The sequence below is a fragment of the Cyanidioschyzon merolae genome, chromosome 11, assembly GCF_000091205.1.
Source record: "Cyanidioschyzon merolae strain 10D DNA, chromosome 11, complete genome".
Lineage (NCBI taxonomy): Eukaryota > Rhodophyta > Bangiophyceae > Cyanidiales > Cyanidiaceae > Cyanidioschyzon > Cyanidioschyzon merolae.
In genome coordinates this window covers 478,354-500,266 of record NC_010137.1, presented here as the reverse complement: position 1 = coordinate 500,266, position 21,913 = coordinate 478,354, and the positions used below count along the sequence as shown (strand labels likewise).

Below are 21,913 nucleotides of genomic sequence, written 5' to 3'. Positions count from 1 at the left end.
CTAGAACGCACTCGTGCATTCGCGATACCTAGAGCACAAAACCGGCAGACTCGATCTCCTGATTTGCGGTCTCCAAGTTCAAGAATTCGCGCAGGTATTCAATCATACGCGGTGGCCATCGGGAGTAGATGCGCAGGTTTTCGAGTTCCGACATCTCCTCCCGTAATTCGTTGTTCGAAATACGGGCCCATTGATCCTCGGCACTGAGAAAGTCATGTTTTGCGCCCCAGAGCACCGCTGCAAGCGCTGCATGCGCTTCGGCATATGTTGGATACTTGCGTACCACCTGACGCAGGATCTGAATACTGTCGTCAGAACGTCCCAGCTGTGCCATAACCAGGGCCATTTTTTCGCGTGGAGCAGCCAGACCAGTTTCCGCGTCTGCAGCCGCCTGGTAGTCTGCAAGCGCTTCAGCGTACGCTCCGCGCGAGACCTGCACGTTTCCCCTGTTTATCAAGGCCGTCGCGCTTGCTGGAACGCTCTGTAAAACTTTTGTATACTCTTCGAGCGCTGGTTCCCATTCACCACGGGCTTCATAGACGAGACCGAGGTTCTCGTGAAGGACCGGCTCAGCGGGTGAGCGTTCGACGGCCTGCTGGAGGTCTGCGAGCGCTGCGTCCAGGCGATGCAACGACAAGCGAACGAGACCTCGGTTCGAGAGCGCGGCTCCGTTGTCCGGGTCCAAGGCCAACACTGCACTCCATGCCTTGTCCGCTTCTTCCCAGGAAGCTTGTTCGGTGAGGCGTAGCGCTTGCGTAAACTTTGCTTCGAGCTCACGTTCGATAGCCTGGCTCCGTTCGGTCGAGTCCGTTTGTTCCACAGGTTCGTGAGCGGGAACTGCGTACACCCGGCTGTCGTTGGTGAAACATAGCCCCACGAGTAGCACAGAGACAAGCGCACGTCGAAGCGCCGGATGCGTCGCAGTCACCGCCAGAGCGTTCCTGGCGGGTTGCTTCAGCACCGGGCACTGCACGAGGCGTTGCCAGGGTTGCGCGAGAGCCGCTCGTGTCGACCCAGTTAAGCACCTGCGGCAACGTCGTCTTGTTCCAGTGTTCTTCCACTGTTGACCAGGAACAACCAATCCTGTCCACATACCGCCAGGAGGTAGGTGATCTAGCACCAGCTTCCTCACTGTGCCTGTTGACGCAAACCGAGTCCAGCGGTAGCAAAACCCGAGAGGTCTAGCAACAACTCGGCTTCGAAGCAGTGGCTTCGAGCTCGTGCGCTTCCACAGCGCCCTGATCTAACGATCGCGCGCTCCGCAATAGCTTTATAGGCGTTCGTGGACGCAAGGTGTGCAGCAGAAACGGCAGAAGCCTCTGGTGACGTTGTTGCTTCTTCTGAAGGTAATGGTTTTGGTGACGCTTGTAGTAGTGCACTGAAGCTATCGAGAACATGTTCGGTGCAGTTGCACTGCGCTCCGCTTGTCGGCTGTGGTTGCGGTCGACGCAGTGCACGGGACCATGGGCTGAGGCGTCTCGATACCGTTCCGCAAACGCCGAACGCTGCCACAAGTTGCAGAACGTATCTCTTTACCAGCTGGGTAAACGCTGTACAAGCACTTGGAATAACGGTGATCAGCACCCATCGGTGTGCTTCACAGGCGACGTGTTATCATTGCAGGCCGGCCTGAACACGCGCTTCACCGCCGATCGTGCCAGCTCGGCGCTGCACTCGAGGTTTGGGTCTGTTCGCGGTGCGAGCAGCCTTACACCTCCACGGTCTGCTTCTAGAGGTCTCGCTCAGGGACAGGCTGGAGTTCAAAACGGTGCCGTCGCTATCGTTCTGCTCAGCGGTGGTCTGGACTCAGCAACGACGCTGGCGATTGCACGCTCGCAAGGGTTCATCTGCAAGGCCCTGAGTTTCGATTACGGGCAACGGCACCGCTGCGAACTCGAAGCGGCACGGCGCGTAGCGCGAGCGCAGCAAGTCACTGGACAGCACTGGATCCGCCTTGACCTCGGAAGTATTGGCGGATCAGCATTGACAGCTCCCGATATACCCGTTCCCAAAGCAGCGAACGTCGACGATGTCTGGGAACATACCCCAGAAACAATCCCGCTGACCTATGTGCCAGCGAGGAATACGATATTTCTCGCGTATGCGCTCGCCCTCGCCGAGGTTCAGGGCTCTTACGATATTTTCATCGGCGCAAACGCTGTGGATTACTCAGGGTACCCCGACTGTCGGCCGGAATTCTTTCACGCTTTTGAGCGGGTTGCCGAGCTGGGCACCCGCGCTGGTGTGGCGCCTTCCGATGCAAGGCGCTTTCGAATCCATGCACCACTGTTGCAGATGCCGAAGACCGAGATCATTCGCACAGGCCTGGCGCTCGGTGTGGACTACTCCATCACGCACAGCTGTTACGATCCGTTAGATGAGTCGGGGAAACCGTGCCGACGCTGCGACGCCTGTCGTATCAGGCATACTGCATTTCGAGAGCTGGGGCTCGAGGATCCACAACTGAGCCGATTCGGGGCTGGTTCCGCTGCGGCACCACGCACCGCAAAGAGCGAATAAGTAGCGAGAGATACTTTGCTGGAGTCTCGGCGACGGATACTATTCAAGGTAACAATGCCATGCGTAGGTGCGGGCCTCTTTCTGAGCTTCGACGCTGGTGGCTCGCCGAGTCCGCTTGAGGCTACCTCGGAGTGCACGTTACGCCCTGCTGCGGCAAAGGGGGTTGCTAGCCCGACGAAGGTTGCATTCGCACAGTTCAGCGGATGCCATGCCGTCATTCCCGGGTCAAGCGTGCTGCAGCGTCTGCTGAAACACAATGATGTCGTTGGTAGCCTGCTTGCGTATTCACTGGACTAGGCACGCGGGCAAACATCGGATAAGGCATCCTCGGACTGCCATTCGAGGTTAAGAGAGTGAGAGAGATGCTTGTCGACCGTGGCCAAAGTGCATACCTTTGCCTTTAGTAACGGCACTCGTGTGTTCTGAAACCACAGTTGATGCATGTTGTTTACGAGGATGAGCTGGGTTGCTTCGGAAATGACGCAGCAGAGGCAGCTTCGCTCGCTAGAGATCAGCCCCGAGCTTCTCGTTATCTCAGCACGGGCCGCGAAACACTACCAGCGCTGAGGTCACTTCTTGGTACAGCGATCTAGCCTGTACGGCATCCAAGAGTGATGAATGAGATCTCAAACGCTTCGTCGCGAATCAGCAAGATTTCAAGACGCGCTCACAGGTCTTTCCATATACGCAGATGTTACGAGAACGTTCTGGAGTAATTGAGAACCACAGTGCGATTTTTGAAGCAACTGCGTGTTGCGGTCAATACAACGCAACCCGCTCTGCTGCCTGAGACTCGCGGACATCTGGAAACCTCCGCGCTTCAGTTCTCGCAAGAGGTTCGCACTGCAGCGGCGCGCCCGTGCGGCGGGTGCGATACCCCTCCATTCAGCAGTGTCGCCGCACGCACGTGCATCCGTTGTGTCATGCCGACAAGCCTGCCTACGCAGCTTGTCAGTGTCCATATGTGCGACGCGTCTCGGGTCCGTCCCAGCTTACCCGCATCTCGTGCAGACATCTCTGAAGACTTCTCCAAGCTGCCTTGCCTCGGTACAGCGATGACAATGGGCACGCCACTGGTCGGGGCGTCAAACCGATCGATCCGCTATTCCTGAACGGATCTACTGGACTATAACGAGTTTCAGGAGAGTGGAGGCGTCCGCCGCACAGCTAAACGCTTTTCACTGCTTCCTACTGGCATAGACACGTTCCGGCTCGTGCGCTTCAACGCACCGTTCGAGCCTATACCCAAAACCTCTTCTTTTGTGTGAAGGATCGTCGAGTCTAGCCGGGGCTCCCCAGTACGTAATCGCTCTCGTCACCGAGGTAAGCGTCAACCACAACACACCATTCCCACCTCCCAAGAGTGCAGTGCTAGCGGTCTGTGCGCCTGCCGGACTTCCCTTCGTGGATCGTCGCTGATGCGTACGATCCAGCGGATGCCGTGCCCTGCACCACACCGCTGCCACGTGGACATCTGCACGCACACCGTCGATGCGACGTCGCGCACAGAGATCGAGCCCGTCATCGCGATGATCTGTTTACGACGTTGCAGCGTGCGTGCGTGCTGCACGCATCTCGTGCACGTCGCATGCATCATCATGTTCACCATTTTCCATATCATTGTAACTTTGCAAGTTGAGGCAGTTTTTGTAGGGTGCCGGTGCAGGACTAAAAGTGTCTGTTGATAGTAGAGTAGCGGCGGAGGCTCTTGTGCTGACTCTGGTGGGGTTCGAAACGCACAGGGCGCAGCCGCTGCAGCAGGGCAGTCGCCGACCGGACGCTCCATGTACGCAGCAAGTTGCCGGCTGTGTCTTTGCGGGGTTCACGAAGGCACGCAGCGTCTATTCCGCGCCTGTGGTTGTCGAGGGACGCTTGCACACGTCCACGCCGAGTGTCTCGCTTTATGGTTGCGCAAGCAGGGCTACGCGACGGGTGTTTGGCCGAATCCCTGGGTTCTCGCCGCAGCCCAGCGGGTTCTGGAGAGTGCGACTCGGAATCGTGACTGTGACGCAACGAGAAGAATGCCACTGTGGGAAGAGCATGCTGACGATAGTGGCCGAGTCCAGAAGCACTGCACGTTGTGGACAGCAGAGCAGGACCAGGGCAGCTGCAGCGGTTTCAGTGCGGGCATTCCGCGGACTCTGTGGAGCTCGGTTTCGCACACCACTCAGGAGAGTCGGAATCACATGCACCGATTGAACCTGATGCTTTATGCGTTTATAGCGGAATGGTTGGTTGTTTTGTGTAGTCCACGTGTGTTACTGGTGAGCAGTTGTCCGAGTTTCGTCCGGAGCTATTGGTGCGCGCAGAGGCTCCGATGCGAACTCTGCGGAAACATGTATTCTACCGAGTGTATGGAGGCGGTTATATGGATATGGTTGGGTATGGAAACCCAGGATAATGCTTGCTTTGATTTTCGATGGACCGATCCATGGGCGAACACTGCAGTGGAGGAAGGGTCCCAGACACCGCACGATCCACGTATGTCCACGGTTATAGACCGAGTTGAAGGAGAAAAATGGTTGCTTTTGGATTGCGCATATCCGGACTTTGCTGACGCCGAGCCTCGGCACGTCTTGGTCGCGGTAGCGAATGCTGCGATGCGAATGCATGAGCAGCTCATGCGACGGGTCGTGCAACGAACCGAAAGGACGCTGCTTTCAAGCAATATCGTTCGGAATCATGCAGATCAGGCAGCGCGCACGCGTGATGAACGCTCTGCGACCCGACTCGGACTGATAGACACGGTCGTTGACGTGCACGCCACGCGACACCGAATCGGGTTCACAGATCCTGTTGATGAGCAGGCTCAGTTTCACGCTTTGTCTTGGGCGGTGCACATTGCACTACGCGCGCTGGTGATCACCGCGTCAGTTGCCGTGTGCTTTTTGCTATCTTTCATATGTGGTCTGGTGACCGAATTCGCGTTTGATACCGTTGCAGACGTGTTCCTACACCGATATTTTCACATCCCAGAGCGTTGTCGCACCGCTGTGAATCCAGCTCGTTCCGTGCTAGTTGGCTTTTACGCTCTCGTTATCAGCGTGATCGTTTCGAAATTTCTCGTTGTGATCCTCAGCGTGATGAGGAATGCGCTCCAGAGAGTTCGCGAACATGTGCGAGAACGCATTCTAAGCGCGCTTGGTTTTTCTTCCATGCTCAAGTAGTGAACAGTGTCCACGGTTGAGGGGATACATACCAGAGACTATGAGCACGTGTTAGAACGCATTCGAAGCGCGCTTGGTTTTTCTTTCAGTCACATTTGCAGTACAGCGATTCGTACACACCGAACATTGGCCCTTTGCATCTAAACCGCATGTCAGAAAAATATAGGGCAGGTCACAGAACACGGGCATACAAGCTAAAGTTTGGGTCTGTTTCCATTGCCATCAAAAACAGCGTTTGGAGGCTCTGGCTGCGACTTTTTTGCTCTCCCTTTCCCTCATCTTCGGCCTTGAGTACACCAGTGTCTCCGTCCAGCTCCATTGTCAGTAGCAGAAGGATGTCGGTGGCAGCGTACAAGACCTGTTTACACAGCTTCCGGCTGCAGTCGAAGCACTTCATACGCAGGCGAAAGTTGCGATCTACGATTCACTTAACATTTTCACCTTGTTTATGGACGGCCTCAGAACGTCCTTCCCAGGGATGACATTTGGCATAGGCCAGGTGTTCCCGTATGCATTCAACACAACTCATCAATCGAGGGCCGTCTTGAGGTGCATGAAGGATTGCTTCATTGCTTTGTAGACGCTCTTGACGAGTACAGAAGGCTCCGGTGGATGCCTCTTCCGTTTCTGCGCCTGGCCGCGTACACTACGATCACGGACTTTTTCTAGTCGATCGCCGTGGCAAGCGCTCTGTCCGCTGCACACGCAAGCGCACGCTGTTCCATTCGATAGCGTGTGTGTGGAACGAGATTTCGTCCATAATGAATCACTACCAGATGGAAACTCCAGGCTGGGGAATAAGTCGAGGCAATGCAGACCCGTCTACGCGCTCTTCGTGCAATTGCTGACACTATCTCCGCTCGATGCGATCGCTGCGACTACTCGATTCCGAGTCCAAGGCCCATTTTCATGCAAACAGAAGCGACGGGAGTCTGTGAGCGCATGCCCCCAGGAGAGGAATCAGGCTGCCGTCGAATGCCGCATTATCCATGACCATAAAGAGAGACGAATTTTCCTTTAGAACGAAATTGATGATCTGAAATTAGAAATTCAATACACGTTCGGCACGGGCGTGAGAATAGGTCCTCAATAAATGACGTCAAGTAGTCTTCGTTGAGTGCCCAACGGCGCCACTTGCTATGCCCACGAATCGGTTTAAAACAGAAAGTTAGTGAAGTTGAAGAGTGGGTGATTGGAGCGTGCCTCAAGTAAGGCAAGGAAAAGAACGGAGCGTTATCCGTATGAACTGAATGATCAAGTCGCTTGTTTGACGATCCCTGTTTCGACAGCCTCGCGAATGATCTTGAATCCGGTGACGTATCGAATTTCAAGGGCACAGCTCCGAAGGTGCCACTCCGAAAATACAACCGGGAATGCTGCAACTATGTATGAGACAGCCAGACCATGTTACTCTCCTTCGACTGCACAGAGAGTTCGCATCTAGAAACGGTTCGAAAAAAAGCACAAAGGCATGAGCATAGCGCGCAATCCAGTGTTTGATTTTAATCGGGAAGTGGAGTAGTTGTCGCTTCTCTTGGTTCCACCATGCCATAATCACTGCGCCGGGAAACACAGACCTCTTCCAAGTTCCGTCTCTATAGACGGAAACGAAATCACCGCTCCAGGAGTTTGGTTTCCACATGAGAAGGCCGCATGGGTTGCTACTCTTCGACGTGCAGGGCTCTAGATCCAAGCCCGCGAACGAGTCCGAGTAGCTCGTATTCCATCACCGTTGCTGTCCGAGCGCATGCTTCCTGCGAGGCAACGAGTGCTCCTTGAAGTGTTCAGCACCGCTCGGCTAGCGTCTAGTTTGGGCAGCACAGGACGTGCTAGCAAGCCAGGTTTCGCACGGGTACGGAGCTGTTGAGCAGGCGCTGCTCGGACGCATCGACCAGGGATCCAGGGCGCTGTGCCTCGTAGTCTGGTACACCGAAAATACAGCACATGGCTGTAAGTTGCAGTCTGTGCTGTAGAGGGCACGAAGAGGCTCCCTATCTGTCTTCAGCGAACCATCAGTCGACATGGAGCGTCCATGCAGCTTGGTCGCATTCATCCATTCCCGCAGCGAGGTGCTTCTTTTATAATTAGAACAGAGATTTACAGAATGCCTGTAAAACGAAAATACCTGCTTCCATCAGGGACCGTCGTGCATTGAAGAATACACTAACGATTCTATATTGAAACGCGAATGCTCAGTACAGGAGCGACAGGGGCTCGTCTGACTCGATTAGATCTCATTCGGGAGCAATCGTTGGCCTGCCTGTTGCCACGCATATAATAGCGAAATGCTGTTCATGAAGAAGAGACAAGCGACCAATCTGTTGAGTGTAGCCCTAAAGGCGATTCCATGGAGAGATTGTCTATAACTGGTCAAATGAACAGGACTGCAGAACACAGCGCCCTTCGTCTACGCACTTCTCGTGTATGCTTCTTCGCACAGTCTTCTGTTTTGCTCTTAGACAAAGTCGCCTTCCATTCGGCAAAAGCGGGCAAGGCATACGCGGACAAGAGTGGCGTCGAAGTGCTCTTCGTACGTGCCTATTCTTCCTGGTTGAACCCAGTCGAAGGCGAATTGTCTGTTGCCAAACGCATGGCGTACGTGCTCGGATCTAAGGACGAGTTCTTCGCACCAGTGATATCATTCTTCGCCGACCGTTAACCGACAAGTCATCCGCTACCCTCACCAGCCCTGCACTGGTCTATTGCGTCTCTGCTCGTCACCAGGAGGGAATGTAAAGACGCGCTTCGTTCCGTGGGCGTGCTTGCGACGAACAAGTTGATGATGAGGCATTTTGGGGAATCACGGGTACGTGCATGAAGAGCGAAAGCCCCGGGCCCACGACCAACCCATTCCGCCCAATTCTTGATAAAAAATGGTAATAGAAAATAGTTCATTCTTCGATCCCGCCCCGTTAAGTGATAGAAAGGGCGAGGAAGGAGCCGGTCCCTGCGAGCAACTGGGAAGTATTCGAGCACCCACGCGAAGTGCACAGGAGAAGCATATTCAGGGATTCTCGTTTACTGAGAGGAAATGAAAAAGAGTTTACGAGGACGACGAAGATTTAAAGAATATCGGCACACATGCACTCCGCGTAACCTTGGCCCAGGTCGGACAACGAGATTCGTCTCCGAACGTTCAAAGCAGATGCAAGGAAAGATATTGCCTAGATCCCGGGTATACGGCATGATCTACGGCACCATGCCGCTAAATCAAGAAGACGGCTTCAAAAACCTGAATGGGACGCAGATGGAGCTGTTCAGATTTGCCAGGGCCGACTATCATTGGAAGTAATGCATGAAGGGCGCCAGGGAGCATACCGAGGAACGCAGAGACGGTGTGAGAGCCCATCTCAACGCTCGACTCATCGCAGCGAGCTGAGGAGTAGGATACTCTGGACGCTTCATTCAGAGCGCAAAACCAGCGTCAAAATGCCTCATGGGGACGAGCTTTCGTCGGAATATCTGAGATCACGCTGAGCGCCTGACGATTTTGGTTGTACTCGAGCAAGAAGCGGGCGTTCGCGAACTTGTTCAAAAAGCTGAAGAAAGAATTGACGGGTAAGTCGCGTCGTTCAGTGATAGTGCATGTCGCTGGACGTCAAGAAGCGCGTATACTCTGGGCTCCTTATTCCTTCGACGAGATAGTATGAGAGAGTAGCAATCGATTCTGCACGATTCCCCCGGAAGCGTTCATGACAATGTACATGCGTCAAGAGATCGAGTGCGCGCTGAAACTGCTGGACAGTGACAGCGTGAGAAAAAAGACGGATGCATAAGATAGTGTCCGAGAAGCTGACCGAAAGTCAGATGGTGCGGCAATCGATGCCGAAAGCCTTGCTCCATTGTGTGACTCCACGAACAACCATGCTCGCACGGAGTTTCTCCATCGAGAGCTGACACCTCGGTCAACACTCGAATCTGGATCGTGGTTCCGCAGCGTCCAGTGGATTTATCTATAGCAAAATTTTGAGGTAATTGTTTCGTGCTCAACGTGGGTTTTTTACTGAAAGGCTGTCGACTTGCGATGAAAAATATCTGTCGCCAGCAAAGAAGAGATTGAGCTCTCACCAGGAGCAAAGCACGGGTATGGTACGGTTCAGCGATCCAGCAAGGCTACAGCACCGCATATATACACTAGCAGCACGCGCCCTTGGTCACTGGTGAACGATTATCGAGCTGCACTTTTCTATGAAATAGAATATACGACGCGGTTGTTGCGTGCTCCGTGCGAGACCGCTCCGAGCCGTACTCAGACGCTTCCATCGAGACGCATTTCGATGAACACTTCGTGATACTGCTTAAAGGCTTGACGTATTTTGAAACAAGGCTAGGAATGAAAGGGTTATCTCATGTCGTCGAGCAACGCTCGCCTCTGGATATGAGTGGTATCACCGCGACAACGGAGGTCGGCCGTGCCGCTGCAGCTTGATCAGCTTTTTTCCCGAAAGCTCGGTTCTCGACACCTTTTCTGGTGTTTGATTCGTATATGTGATATGATTCAGTGCCAATGAAATTCTGAGATTGCATCTCGAGCTCGCCGATCCTTTCTCAATAGTTGGATCTGAAGCTCGCTTTAGACGCGAGGCGTCCACCATCGGTAGGAGATCGAGTGCTCGATCCCGTTGGAAAGAGGAAAATTCGGAAAGTCTTCTGATTCATACCGCGATGAATGGGTCTCTGATGCTTTCAGGCGCGCTGTGGAACCCATGGAGTATTCCTTGGCGAAGGTGGCACTGTACATCACGTCAACATGAAGAGCGCGTACGGATATACGTCGCCGTGGCGCTCACGACGGAAGCATAGCCGAACCTGCAGATTTCCATGCCTGCAGCTCCCGCTGTTCATTATTAGGTGGGCAAATAGAGTTGCACGCGTTCATGGAGCAAAATCAAGGACATAGTTGTATAGACATCTAGTTCCCCGGAGCGACTACGATTAAATCAAAGCATTGCTCACGGAGTGGTGTCTGAGGCATTGGAAAATGTGGATCGATATTCGTATCGGATGCAGGCACGGTGCCAAGAACGCATGTCGCGAAACATATAGCGCATCGAAAGATGCAGTCCGAGTGCAGACATTCGATTTCGAAACATCCTGGCGATATTCCGTATGGAATTGCAAGTAAACAGGGATGCATGGGGAATTCACTGAGGCCAATTGCGTTGCCGCCGTTGAAGCTTCTACAAAAGTTGCGTTTCACTCATATCTTTTACTAGGTCATCCAGAGCGTTAGAGAGTTTTCCTGTATCGTTGCCGTCAGAAACAATGGGCTCCGCGGCCTCGAAACCGCCGCTTATCCTCAATTCTCAACACCATCTGCGGTGCGACCCTCGAGCCCGCTGAACATTCCACGTCATTGAGCTGGAGTCACAAGAATCTGGATCCTACCACCGATGCTGAGGTTTGCCAAATTCTTCCAAGAGATGAAACGCACTGTTGTGGCGAGTATGGACGAATACAGTGGCCCGACAGATGCCGTGAAGACGAAGCAGTGTACGGATAACAAACCACGCCAGCTCCATGGATTTATTCACGTGCCTCCTTTTGATACCTGGATTACATAGCCGTGTAGTGCGCAAACAGACCGCTCTCGATCTCGCTGCATAGGCAGCTTGAATCACCATTGATGACCTCGTCTCCAAGCGACGGATAACGAGCACCTCGCTCGCATGCTTCCGGGTCTTGCGCCTGGACCAGAGTCTGACAGAGGGGCATGCTCGGCAGCACGAAAGCATATCCTGCGGACTCGAAACTTACAGCCTGAACCATTTCGACTGCTTCAAATCGGACTCAACTTCGCTCGCCAAGTCGGGCCGTTTCGCCATGAGCTCATCAACCGTAAGGCGTGGTAGATTCTTTTGGAGTCCGTCGAGCTCTTTAAGCATATCGTCAAGAGCTTTTAAACGAGCCTCTGCATCTTTCGCTAGCTCTTGTGCTTGCTTTATCAGCGGCTCAAAACTGGAGTCAATCTGTCGCAAGAGCTCCTGGCGCTCCTTCTCGAGTTCCGGCGGTTGCAGGGACTCGAACGCTTTGCGCATCGAAGTAACGAGACCTTTTGAGAGGAGTCTGCCCTCCCACTGGGCCCAGTCAAGATTTTCAGCGTTGCTTGGCACAGTGAACTGGGCGTGAAGTTCATTGATTGCCTGACGAAGCCGGTTGATTTCAGCCAAAGTCTCCGGGTCAGCGTTCTCTGCGAGGGATTTCAAGTCCAACGGCGCCACTTCACCAGCTCCTCCCTTTTCAAGCTCCGTGCTGAAAGCTCGTCGGCCATATCTGGAGACTTGCCCCGAATCGATCGACCTGGGATATAGTGATGCGGTTAGCAGAGACTTTAGGCGCTGCATGGGACCCTCTTAACGATGCCAACGAGTCCGACTGGAAACGCCTGAAATGCGAATGGCCGCTGCTGCCGCGGTCGTTGCTCGGAAGATGGAATGGCTCTGCGGCGCATAGACGCACGTCTGCAGAATGCCGATAGGAGCGGATGTGGCGTGTAGGCCGTGTGCTTACCCGCGGGCAATATGGAACTCAGGTTGCTGTCCCTTTTTTTAAAGTTGCAAATTGAGGCGTGTCTTACTGACTAAGTAGGAATTAATGCGATGGGGCGCCCGACTAGCTGCCGAACGATATGCGGGAACGCGTTGTGCCAGCGCAGGTGCACTCGGTGCTGCGCAGTACGTGCGGAAACTGTCTGCGGAGAAACTTTTCAGAACATGCTGGACGAGTGCTGTCGAAATGGGAACTGAATCTTGCATGTGCACGGGCGCTGCTGATTATGCCCTTCATCAACCACGACACACAGCGGAACGATAACTTCGACTGGGGAACAGGCAAAAGGGAACCTGGACTGTAACGCGTTAACTGGAAAGAGCGCGCCTGCTATGTGAATCCACGAACGATGCGATGTTAAAAAGATGAAGGAGGTTTTGTGATCAAATCGTTGCGCTGCGCGGATCGTCCATAAAGAAAACATGCAGCTGCTCATGGAAGTATGCTTGTTCCAGGGAGGCACGATGTGTAGCAACTCGCTTCAAGTGCGTGCTTCGTGTCGAAAGCCGAAAAATGTGCATATGGCGTCTTTGCACGTTTCTGCTTGCTCACGCAGGCAGTGGAAAATGCGCTGGTTCCCATGAGACGCATCTGATAGGGTGCTAACCACAACTCGCGGTCCATATGATCCAGGGTCTTGCACTTGAAACGCTGACAACGCAACGAGTTCCCCGACACCGCTGCTACGTGCTCCATATCCGCAAACTAAAGAATATCGTAGTATGCGGCTCGCCACACAGCGCATACGATGCTCCATGCACAGCAGGACGTTACGTTGCAGTTCCAAAGCAGAGATCCTATGCACGCTTTGGCTCCTAAACAGTTAGATATAGGTTTCTAGAGATCTGCAAAATTGAACTACGACATGCGCACCCATCTCCATACCTTTATGGTTGTTGGTAGAAGCATCAAAGAAAACGCCCTCGAACATGGGTTTGTAGATAGCCAGGGCAGTGGACGTTGGTTATGCAGCGCTTCGTGCGCGCACAAGGACTGCATTCGTTTCTATCTCTCTGCCTCGTCTTCGATGGGCTGCTAGAATGGAATTCCAGTTATGCATACATGTTTAACGCGATTAGATGCTCCCGTTTACCACCAGTCCGTAGCGGATAATAGCTCACGAACTAAATCTGTCTAGCGACCTCGACTAAGGGCCCTCTCCACGTCATTGAGCTGTTGCTCCAAGCGCTTTTTCCTTTTCTCCGGCACAGGATACGTACTGCCATAGCTTGCAAAATGACCCGCCAGCGTATTTATCGCAGTATACAGCGTTGAGAAAGACACGGCCCCTGCAACGTTTGGGTTCCTCCTGTAAAGCGCGACAAAATCGTTCATTTGCTTCCGAGTTGCGTCTACTTTCTCTTTCATTCCAGGAGTCCCCCGCTCCAACCTAGTTACTGTTCGCATCGACTGCACAACCTGCGTTGCGTCTTCGTGGTAGTCGCCGTGCAGCTCGTAGCCCGGCGCTGCGTGACGTAGTACTTCTGCGTTTGCAGGTTGCGCGCCCCAGTCGGTGCGCGAAGCAGAGAAAGCAGCGGTGAGGCTCCCGAGAAACACCGCAAGACTATTTCGCAGAAAAACACGACGGTCCACACGAAGCTCGCTATGGAGCACGAACTTTCGAGATTGCAGCCGGTGCTTGCGCGGCGCGTTCACTCTGGCAGCACGCCCCGACTGAGCGCTAACCGGGAGTTGCACGAAAGCTGTGACACGCGTTTTGATCATGTTCGTAGAGTGTACGCTCCCCCAACGATTACGTTGCCCAGTTATTCTACAACGGCACTGTTGAGAATATGGTCGAAACTCTCAGCGCAAAAGCGGTTTCCGCCTGGGATTGCAAAAAAGACCAGAATGGCACAGCGGTGCGACGCGATGCATCGGTGCGCGAGGTACAGCGCGCGCGGCTGGGCCGAGGACTCTCCGCGACATGAAGCGTAGACGTGTCAGCACTTGTCGACGGAATATGCCCAATCGGAGCTGGAGAACACAACGAAACATTTTTCCAGATCTTATGCCTGTTAAAGAACAAAATACTGCAAGGATAAATGGATGCGGTGCTTTCGTGCCTGAAGTTTGCAGTCACGGTCACTTTCGCATATTGCGGTTGTCGGATACGTGCGTGGAGCACCACCGGCGCGCCTTCGCTTGGTGGGTTTTCGGGGCGCGAAAGGCTCCACATACAAGTCTAGCGAATTTCGAATTCAGGATGCATGGTTGCGGGAGACGAATCACGCAGCTCGCCATTACCATGCGTGCGGCACAGACCTTTCCGAAACACTTTACAAAAAAACGCTGTGGAAAGCGGGCAAGCTGCACAAGCTGAAGGCACCTCTTTCGCTTTTAAGAGCCGAATGAGCGGATAGAAGTGCACCTGCTAGCTCAGGGATCCCACGGCAATCGCCCTTTGAAAATATTCCGTCCACAGTATCGAATGAGGCGGGCGATTTCCGGACAGCCGGACGGGTACGGAATCACCACATGAAAGGGATTTCGTTTCCTTCGCTTTTCCAGCAACTCCTCGTGCAGGCATCCGTATGGATCTGTAGCGAAGGCCGCAAGCGCCCTATCGGCGGGCATCGAATCCGGCACTGGCCCGCCAAAATGTAATGCTTCTTCTGTACTAATGAAGCGAAACTGAGCCGCTGGGTAGCGTATTGCTGTTCGGTGCTGCGTCTCTATGCGTTTGCGCTTCAGCTCGAGCGAGATCATCGTGATGTTGCGAGGGTAGTTTCCAGTGAGCTGGCGAAAGCGGCATATTGAAAAAAGGAGGTTCTCGAACGAGTCTCGAGCAAAGTCTTCGGTGAGTACCCTGCCGGAAACGCCTTCCGCGTGGCCACACCACGCTTGAGCACTGGCCAGACGCCAGTAGCTCTCAGCTTCACTCAGCGGCCCAGCTTCCAACCTTGTCTTTCCCCCCGAAAACAACAGCAAAGCCTGTGGATCCGCCTGTGCTATTTCAATACCTCTGCGTAGATGCTGAAGGAACACGAGACCTTGACCTTTCTGGTAGTCTTCAAGGTACCACTGATGGTCATCACTGGCAGAAGCAAAGTTGGACCCAGTGTACACGGCGTTGCCCGCAACAATGATGAGGTGTTTCAGCTGTGAAAGAGGTGAGGACGCAGCCGCCTCACTGCCTCGGGCATGCGCTGACGGATTCTCGAGCCTAGCCGCCAGCAAGTCGCGAACAAGCCCAAATGTTGCGAGCACCCCCAGCATAACAGCCGCGCAGAGCACGCAGAGCGTCACCCAACGTCTGTGGCGCTGCGCCCGAACAGGCTCCAGAACCTGCAGCCACCAGCACCCGGTCGCATGCTTATTCCTTCTCGTGACGAACGTAGGCAGCTCCTGCATATTGCGTGAGACATGCAATCGTTATCTGGGTTGCTACCACCACTGTTCCAGGGATGTAGAGCGCTACCCAGGCGCCTCCACAAGCTACGCGCATCGAACGCCTCAATGCATCTGCATCGATTGCAAGCATCGCGTTGGAGTGTCATCGTCATCTTCGGCGGCGGGGCAGTGTTCAGTGCGTGCATTGCCGCGCAGGCGCTCAGAGTGCCGCTTTTCGAGGTGCCTTTTGCGGGCGTTTCCATGGAGAACGCAACTAGCGTCTTCCGTCGTGTTTTCATCGCACGACATGGCGAGCGCATAGACCATGTGGATCGCACGTGGGGTGAGCGAGCGACATATCCGCAAGACCCACCGCTTACGGACCGAGGTCGCCGTCAAGCACGCGAGCTGGGTGTTTTCCTCCGGTCTGCGGGCAACATTCGTACGATTCTGAGCTCGCCGTTTGCGCGAACGCTGGAGACAGCACATGTTGTTGCGGAAGAGCTCGAGCTGCCTTTGTACGTTGAGCACGGGGCGAGTGAGTGGTTGCACGCCGAGTGGTTCGGGGAACGTGCCCCAGAGCTCACGCCCTTAGCTGAGTGGAAAGCCCAGCTGCCGCGGCTTGACCTGGAGTCGCATCGGTCTCTCGTCGTGGCTGAGTTTCCAGAGGATATTCACCAGATAACGCAGCGTTGCAGAAAAGCCATCCAGTTGATCACGGAAAGGTACAAAGAGGGTGACATCCTTGTTGTCGGTCACGGCATTTCTGTTGAGCTCATGACCAAGGGCCTATGCGGCAAGCACACCAAGGTGAACTGGGTAGGATATTGCGCCGTGTGTGAATGTGTCTTGGATGCTCGTATTGCGGATACGGGCGCTTCGAGAGACGCTGATGAGGAACGAACTTCCGATGTCTGGCGCCTGGCTCGTAATGCGGACGCGTCATTCTTGAGCGAACCTGAGGATCCGCAGCACATACATTATATTTGAAGCACACGTGATCAGGATTTTTCACTGCGCGAATATTCACGCTAACTATGGATTCTCAGAATGGCAGCCATTTAATGCATCAAGTGGATGAATTGCTCTATTTAAAAGGGACGGCAGGCATCGCGTGCAGCGCTCATGAGATCAGTTTTGATCGCTACTGGGAGCATGAAGATGCAGTGCGAGCGCTTTCTACGAAAGATATTAATACTTTATGCATATTTCGAGTAATGGGAGAGCTTAGCATGTCGAGTGCGTCGACCTCGGCGACGCGAATGCGTTTATGGATACGGTCTCAGAACCGATCCAAAATGCCCCAGAAGCTTCTAGATACTGTTTGAAGCTCAGTGGGGTACTGAGAGGTTCTAGACTTTTGATTTTCTCATCCAGCTAGCTGTCCCTCATAGAACCTATTACTCGATTTAAATGCATCGCAGTGGAATACGAACACAATGGCTGTGTCTGTGTGGAGATTGTGCTGCAGGTGCGCTGCCTGTGATTTAAACGGCATCGATCTGAAGCATGTAATCAGAGTCTGTCGGATGCGAGATCGCGGTCGACTTTGAGGACGGAGACACGGCGTCGGCTATTTTATGGCGCTTGAGCGCTGCTTCATTCTTGAACCATACGTTGCCTAGCGTGGAGCTGATACGATGGTCGTCGAGTATGCAGCCGCAATCAAGAATCCCGACGAACCGCAGCGCAATCTTGCCGTTGTGGCAACGGCAGAACCTGCATGCAGTGCTCTATCTATTCAAAATTGACTGACAGAAATACGAGTTCGCGTTCGTTATGATTGTACGAAGCAGTGTACAGAACCCTCGACTAAATCATCAGCGCCCCTGAATATTGTGATTCAGACGAACACGGATGACTGGCTAAAGAACAGTCATCATAGCTAAGCAGCTGCGAGCGCCGTGTGAAATTTCAGCGCGTCAACGACTCTATATCCCACCGCCAAACGGTGCTGTCATCACAAACTGCCAGGATCATCTTCCCGTCGGGGCTGAACGCGACATGTCGCACTGCAGCAGTGGCTTGCGGATGCGTCAGGCAAGCGATAGGTTTGCCGCCTGGATCATCCACCTGGAATACATAAATAGTACCCATTCTTGAGCCTACGGCAAGCAAAGTTTGCATGGGGTCCACCGCAAATCGAATATACCAGAGATCACCGCCTCGATATCGGTACTCAATAAGAACGCGGTGCTCGCTCGATGATGGAAGCAAACCGCGATCATCCATACCAGGAGCCCAGAGCACAATCTTGCTATGTACCGACTTGGATAGAATCAAATCCCCGACATAGGCGACGCAGTCTACATAGTTCCCGTGAACAAAGCGGAACACCTGGTCTGGAAACTGAACAAACTCGACATAGCGGCGGGTGCGCGAACCTGCGGCTTGTCGCACCGCATCATCGCCGAGAGTCATCGGAGGAGGTACGCCCCGTGCAGGGGCATCCAGCGTAACGCCATCAACCAATGGCGCGGTCGTATATGGGATACGTTCCAAGTCTGCAGCTGCACTCGTTTCCGGGCTCCGATTGAAATGGCGCAAGGCACTCGGGCGCCGTGGGCTCGGTATCTTCTTTGGCGTTGTGGCTGGAGAACTGGTGCGCTCAGTCTCGTAGGGGCTCGCATTTTCCCTTGACGGGCATGCCAGATTTCTGGGCACATCGAGCGTTTGGGGCGCTGCTTGTGCAACACCAACAGCATTCCTTCTTCTACGATGACGCTTCGATGGATGAGGAGGTGCCACAGGAGTCTCAACTTCCCCTGGTATTCCACGGAAGAGCACTTTTTGTGGCGTCGGATCTGTGACTTTTTGGGGCGCACTGCTCGGAAATTTCGGCAGTGCAGCGGAATGCCTGGCGCCCTCTCCAGCGCGCTCCGCAACGCAAGCTCTTCTTCTCTGCATTTCGAATGACTGCAACACTTTCGCGTCAATATTCCATACCCGCACTGTGCCGTCCATTCCACAAGAGACAAACTTTTCGCCACTGCGATGCCAGTCGCAAAAAAGAACTTCTCCACGATGCCCTTGTAGTCCGCAAAAAATTGCAAAGCAATTTCCGGTCCCCAAGTCCCAAAGGCGCAGCGATTCATCCTTGCTCGCCGACAGCAGCCACGAAGGCCGTTTCGGACAGGACCGGAGGCAGTGCACCGCCCCGCTGTGACCCAGCAACGTGTGACACAGAGAATCGTTGGATAAATGTACGACCCGAATGATACCGCTTTCATACCCCAAACACAGGAGAACGTCGCTGGTCGCTTCCTCGAATGCCCACGTACAACAGAAACACTCGTCAGTATCAGCTCTTGGAAGAGAACTTGCATATGAAACGAGCAACTGAAGATCTTGAACAGCGGGTTCACCCGTGGGTGCAGCGTATACTCGTGCGCCTGGCCCTCCACAGGTTGCTAACAAAAATCTTTGCTCGTTATGTCCGCCGACACCTGCCGTATGCCGAGCTTGCCACTGGGCGCTCACTTGTGCGGAACTTCGATCCGTCGCGGACTTTTCCACGCAAGGCGCGAACTCAGCGAAATAGTTGTGTTTACCGTGACTCTCTGCAACAGCAAACTGGAGGACCCAGCTCGCAACGCAGCCTGTCGTGTCTGCTCTGCTGCGGTTACTCATCTTTCTGGAACCGCGCCCAGCGCTGAGCGTGACGAGAATACAGGCCAGCTATGACCGCGCTCGAGACATTCCCGCATCGGTCTATCGCAACGCAGACAGAACGAAGAAAAAGGACTCGTGCGCCGTTCCAGCACGAAGCAGCGTTGACGAAGCCACGGAGCGCTACGAAGCCCGTTCGAGAGGCTAATTTTAAGATCACCTGGGCCGGTGCTCGACTGCAGCGAAACGCCGCATCGCCTGGACTCGATTTTTTCCCGTAGCGCTTGTAGATCCGCGGAAAAGCTTGTTCAAACCATTGAACTTGAATAACAGATTATCTTCCTGCAGATTTGCACCTGCATCTGATGTTACATGGTCAACCTCTCATACATCTGGTCCTGGAGTGACTTATTTTGGAAAGAAAGACACGAAGTGGCAAGCATTTGAGATCGCAAAGTCTCATGCACACCGAATACGGGTTTCCGTTCCGGAAGACGTCTTCCAGACTTGGTCATTCGGCATGATCCCTTATTACTGCAGTCTCGCTTGGACTTTGGATGACGCACCTTTGTCATTTTTCAGGTTGAGCGTCGCTTGGGAGCAATTCCCAAAGGGAGGTTCTTCGTTGCACCGGAGGCAGGAAGAGAAAAGGGTATGTTTGGTGCGGGGCACGCGGCGAATGCGTCGTAACGGGCAAACAAACGAGCTCCGTGCGCGTTTCTCGGGTTGCCGCCAGCAACTACCTCGGTTTAGGTAACCTGTAGAGATTCATCGATCTCGCACCATAGAATATTTTGCTTGTGCTATTCGTGTAGCGTTTTCTAATTCACCATTGTGCTGTTGTTGCTTTTCTACAGAGCGTGCGTGCCGATCAGACGGTTCTGTAGACGAGCGGGCAGTCCTTCCTGTTAAGTAATGCTCAAGTCCAGCCACGAGAATTCGTGATAATATCCTAATGGCATGCGCTCGTGGGTCGCTTGACGAGCTGCACATTGCACGCGCGAACTGGTTTCTTAGTTTTGGCACCTTTGCTGTGTGATGCGCTTTCCATTCCGCCTGCAAATGGCTGCAAATACGCTTTGAGGCGAACGCTTCACTAGTCCAGTGCATGCTGTACGTGCTGCGATCGTCTGTGTATGCGTCGTGTCCAGTGAAGCAGCACCACTGCCGTCATAGTTCTCTTCTCGAAGGCCAATACCTCTTTCTCCGGACTCTAAAATCTAAACCAAATCTGATCATCGGCACTTTTAGTTGAGCGCCGTGGATTTGATTCGTAACGAACTATGTTCGTATCTGAGAAGGCGTTGCTGGAAAGGCTGCTGACCTGCCATAATACGGTATACACACGTTGCGCAGCGCTCGGACGGTTCGTCCGATCGGAGCAGAGACTTCTATAGAAGAACGGATTTACCCGGTTTCATTGCTGTCGCTTAAGTTTGCGCAAGGCTCGCTCTCGTATACGCCGATGCAAACGTTCAACATATGCAACCTGTGCGGGCAGGCTGCGGGTGGCTTTTAAGCCCAAGGCTATGAGCTCATGTGCCCAGTGCGGATTCGAGCGCAGCTCCAATCCAAGACGATCCAAAGCGAGCCGTGCGAACGCGTCCGCGGAGGGCACCATCCAGTTGGCGCGTCGTATCTTGCTCATCTCGCTGGTAATCCAAAATGGTGTCAGGGACAGAACCGCAATCTTGTGCCGACGGACTTCACCAGACAACGCAACGGCGAATGCATCGATGTACGCCTTTGTGCCGCCGTACACGGAGAGCAACGGACAGGGAACTACAGCACCTCCGGCCGAAGACAAAAATATGAGGCATCCCTTCTTCCGTTCAATCATTTTCGGTAGTAGTCTTCGTGTGATTTTGTTCATAGCGCAAATGTTCACGCGCACGATCCGCTCGATGGCTGCCTCGTCCATATCGATAAACTCCGTAGGAAACTCTAGGTTGACACCAGCGTTATTGATAAGGACAGATATCTCCAAATCACAAATACCTTCAAAGAGTTCGTTCCATTCCGCTTCTGAAGCCTGGGCCAGGTCGAAAGCCACCACGCGAACAGCAACGCCGTGCTGTTCGCAGTCCGCTGCAACAGCCGCTAGCTTCTCTGCTGAGCGTGCCAACAGAACAAGATTGAGACCACGACGCGCACACTCTCTAGCAAAACCTGCACCTACTCCGTAGGACGCTCCTGTGATGAAGGCCCAATCCCCACGAAACTTGTCGGCAAGGCGCGAGGGCCTTCGAAGCAGGTGGCGGTAAAGGAAGCGCAGTAGTTGCGCACCAGCCAAAAGCACTACAATAACGCCCACCAGCGCAAAAAGGTAGAGAGGCAGTTCCTTGTACTCCGTGCCGATCGAAGGCTGGGCCGCAAATCTAGTAAGGTAGCCGAGTTTCATTGAGGATTGATGTCTCGTGATGACACGAAAGGCATACCTCAACGTCCAACCGTGGAGAGAATCGCTCCATGTCGAAGGCGCGATGCCGGGGGCGCGCTGGCACGGGTGACGCCGCCCGCATGCGTCATTTTTCGTGCGGTTATTTCCTTCATGGTATCCGTCATCTATGTGCTTCTGCGGAAGTTTTCATCTTATTTTGCTTCTCTTCATGATGTACGATCAGCGAAAGATATGAGAAAATTGTCATTCCGTTACGATAAGAATCTAGTCGCAATGAGGTCCGCCTTCATCGGTAGACTGCTTCTCCAACACCACCGAGAAACCCCACGTGTAA

At 53.7% G+C, this 21,913-nt stretch overlaps 9 protein-coding genes across 9 annotated transcripts, besides 1 other annotated feature; 3 read left to right on the top strand and 6 right to left on the bottom strand.

Annotated features, from left to right (window-relative positions):
- Nucleotides 1–28: 28 nt before the first annotated feature.
- Nucleotides 29–1,093, bottom strand: CYME_CMK181C (hypothetical protein, conserved; the record flags this gene model as incomplete). The annotated part of the gene is made up of 1 exon (XM_005536527.1): nt 29–1,093. The coding sequence occupies one exon, from the start codon at nt 1,091–1,093 to the stop codon at nt 29–31; it is 1,065 nt and encodes a 354-aa protein (XP_005536584.1).
- Nucleotides 1,094–1,395: 302 nt separating this feature from the next.
- Nucleotides 1,396–2,520, top strand: CYME_CMK180C (probable transcription regulator exsB; the record flags this gene model as incomplete). The annotated part of the gene is made up of 1 exon (XM_005536526.1): nt 1,396–2,520. The coding sequence occupies one exon, from the start codon at nt 1,396–1,398 to the stop codon at nt 2,518–2,520; it is 1,125 nt and encodes a 374-aa protein (XP_005536583.1).
- Nucleotides 2,521–4,304: 1,784 nt separating this feature from the next.
- Nucleotides 4,305–5,687, top strand: CYME_CMK179C (hypothetical protein; the record flags this gene model as incomplete). The annotated part of the gene is made up of 1 exon (XM_005536525.1): nt 4,305–5,687. The coding sequence occupies one exon, from the start codon at nt 4,305–4,307 to the stop codon at nt 5,685–5,687; it is 1,383 nt and encodes a 460-aa protein (XP_005536582.1).
- A 5,753-nt stretch (nt 5,688–11,440) lies between these two features.
- On the bottom strand, nt 11,441–12,031 carry CYME_CMK178C (mitochondrial F-type ATPase F0 subunit d; the record flags this gene model as incomplete). Its single annotated transcript, XM_005536524.1, has 1 exon — nt 11,441–12,031. One exon carries the CDS (start codon nt 12,029–12,031, stop codon nt 11,441–11,443), a length of 591 nt encoding a protein of 196 aa, XP_005536581.1.
- Nucleotides 12,032–12,152: 121 nt separating this feature from the next.
- Nucleotides 12,153–12,659: a sequence feature (possible transcribed region).
- A 711-nt stretch (nt 12,660–13,370) lies between these two features.
- CYME_CMK176C (photosystem II protein Psb27) lies at nt 13,371–13,961 on the bottom strand (the record flags this gene model as incomplete). The annotated part of the gene is made up of 1 exon (XM_005536523.1): nt 13,371–13,961. One exon carries the CDS (start codon nt 13,959–13,961, stop codon nt 13,371–13,373), a length of 591 nt encoding a protein of 196 aa, XP_005536580.1.
- Nucleotides 13,962–14,615: 654 nt separating this feature from the next.
- On the bottom strand, nt 14,616–15,590 carry CYME_CMK175C (hypothetical protein, conserved; the record flags this gene model as incomplete). The annotated part of the gene is made up of 1 exon (XM_005536522.1): nt 14,616–15,590. One exon carries the CDS (start codon nt 15,588–15,590, stop codon nt 14,616–14,618), a length of 975 nt encoding a protein of 324 aa, XP_005536579.1.
- Nucleotides 15,591–15,695: 105 nt separating this feature from the next.
- CYME_CMK174C (hypothetical protein, conserved) lies at nt 15,696–16,559 on the top strand (the record flags this gene model as incomplete). Its single annotated transcript, XM_005536521.1, has 1 exon — nt 15,696–16,559. The coding sequence occupies one exon, from the start codon at nt 15,696–15,698 to the stop codon at nt 16,557–16,559; it is 864 nt and encodes a 287-aa protein (XP_005536578.1).
- Nucleotides 16,560–17,483: 924 nt separating this feature from the next.
- Nucleotides 17,484–19,199, bottom strand: CYME_CMK173C (hypothetical protein, conserved; the record flags this gene model as incomplete). Its single annotated transcript, XM_005536520.1, has 1 exon — nt 17,484–19,199. The coding sequence occupies one exon, from the start codon at nt 19,197–19,199 to the stop codon at nt 17,484–17,486; it is 1,716 nt and encodes a 571-aa protein (XP_005536577.1).
- A 1,396-nt stretch (nt 19,200–20,595) lies between these two features.
- CYME_CMK172C (probable steroid dehydrogenase SPM2) lies at nt 20,596–21,579 on the bottom strand (the record flags this gene model as incomplete). Its single annotated transcript, XM_005536519.1, has 1 exon — nt 20,596–21,579. The coding sequence occupies one exon, from the start codon at nt 21,577–21,579 to the stop codon at nt 20,596–20,598; it is 984 nt and encodes a 327-aa protein (XP_005536576.1).
- Between the last annotated feature and the right edge of the window lie 334 nt (nt 21,580–21,913).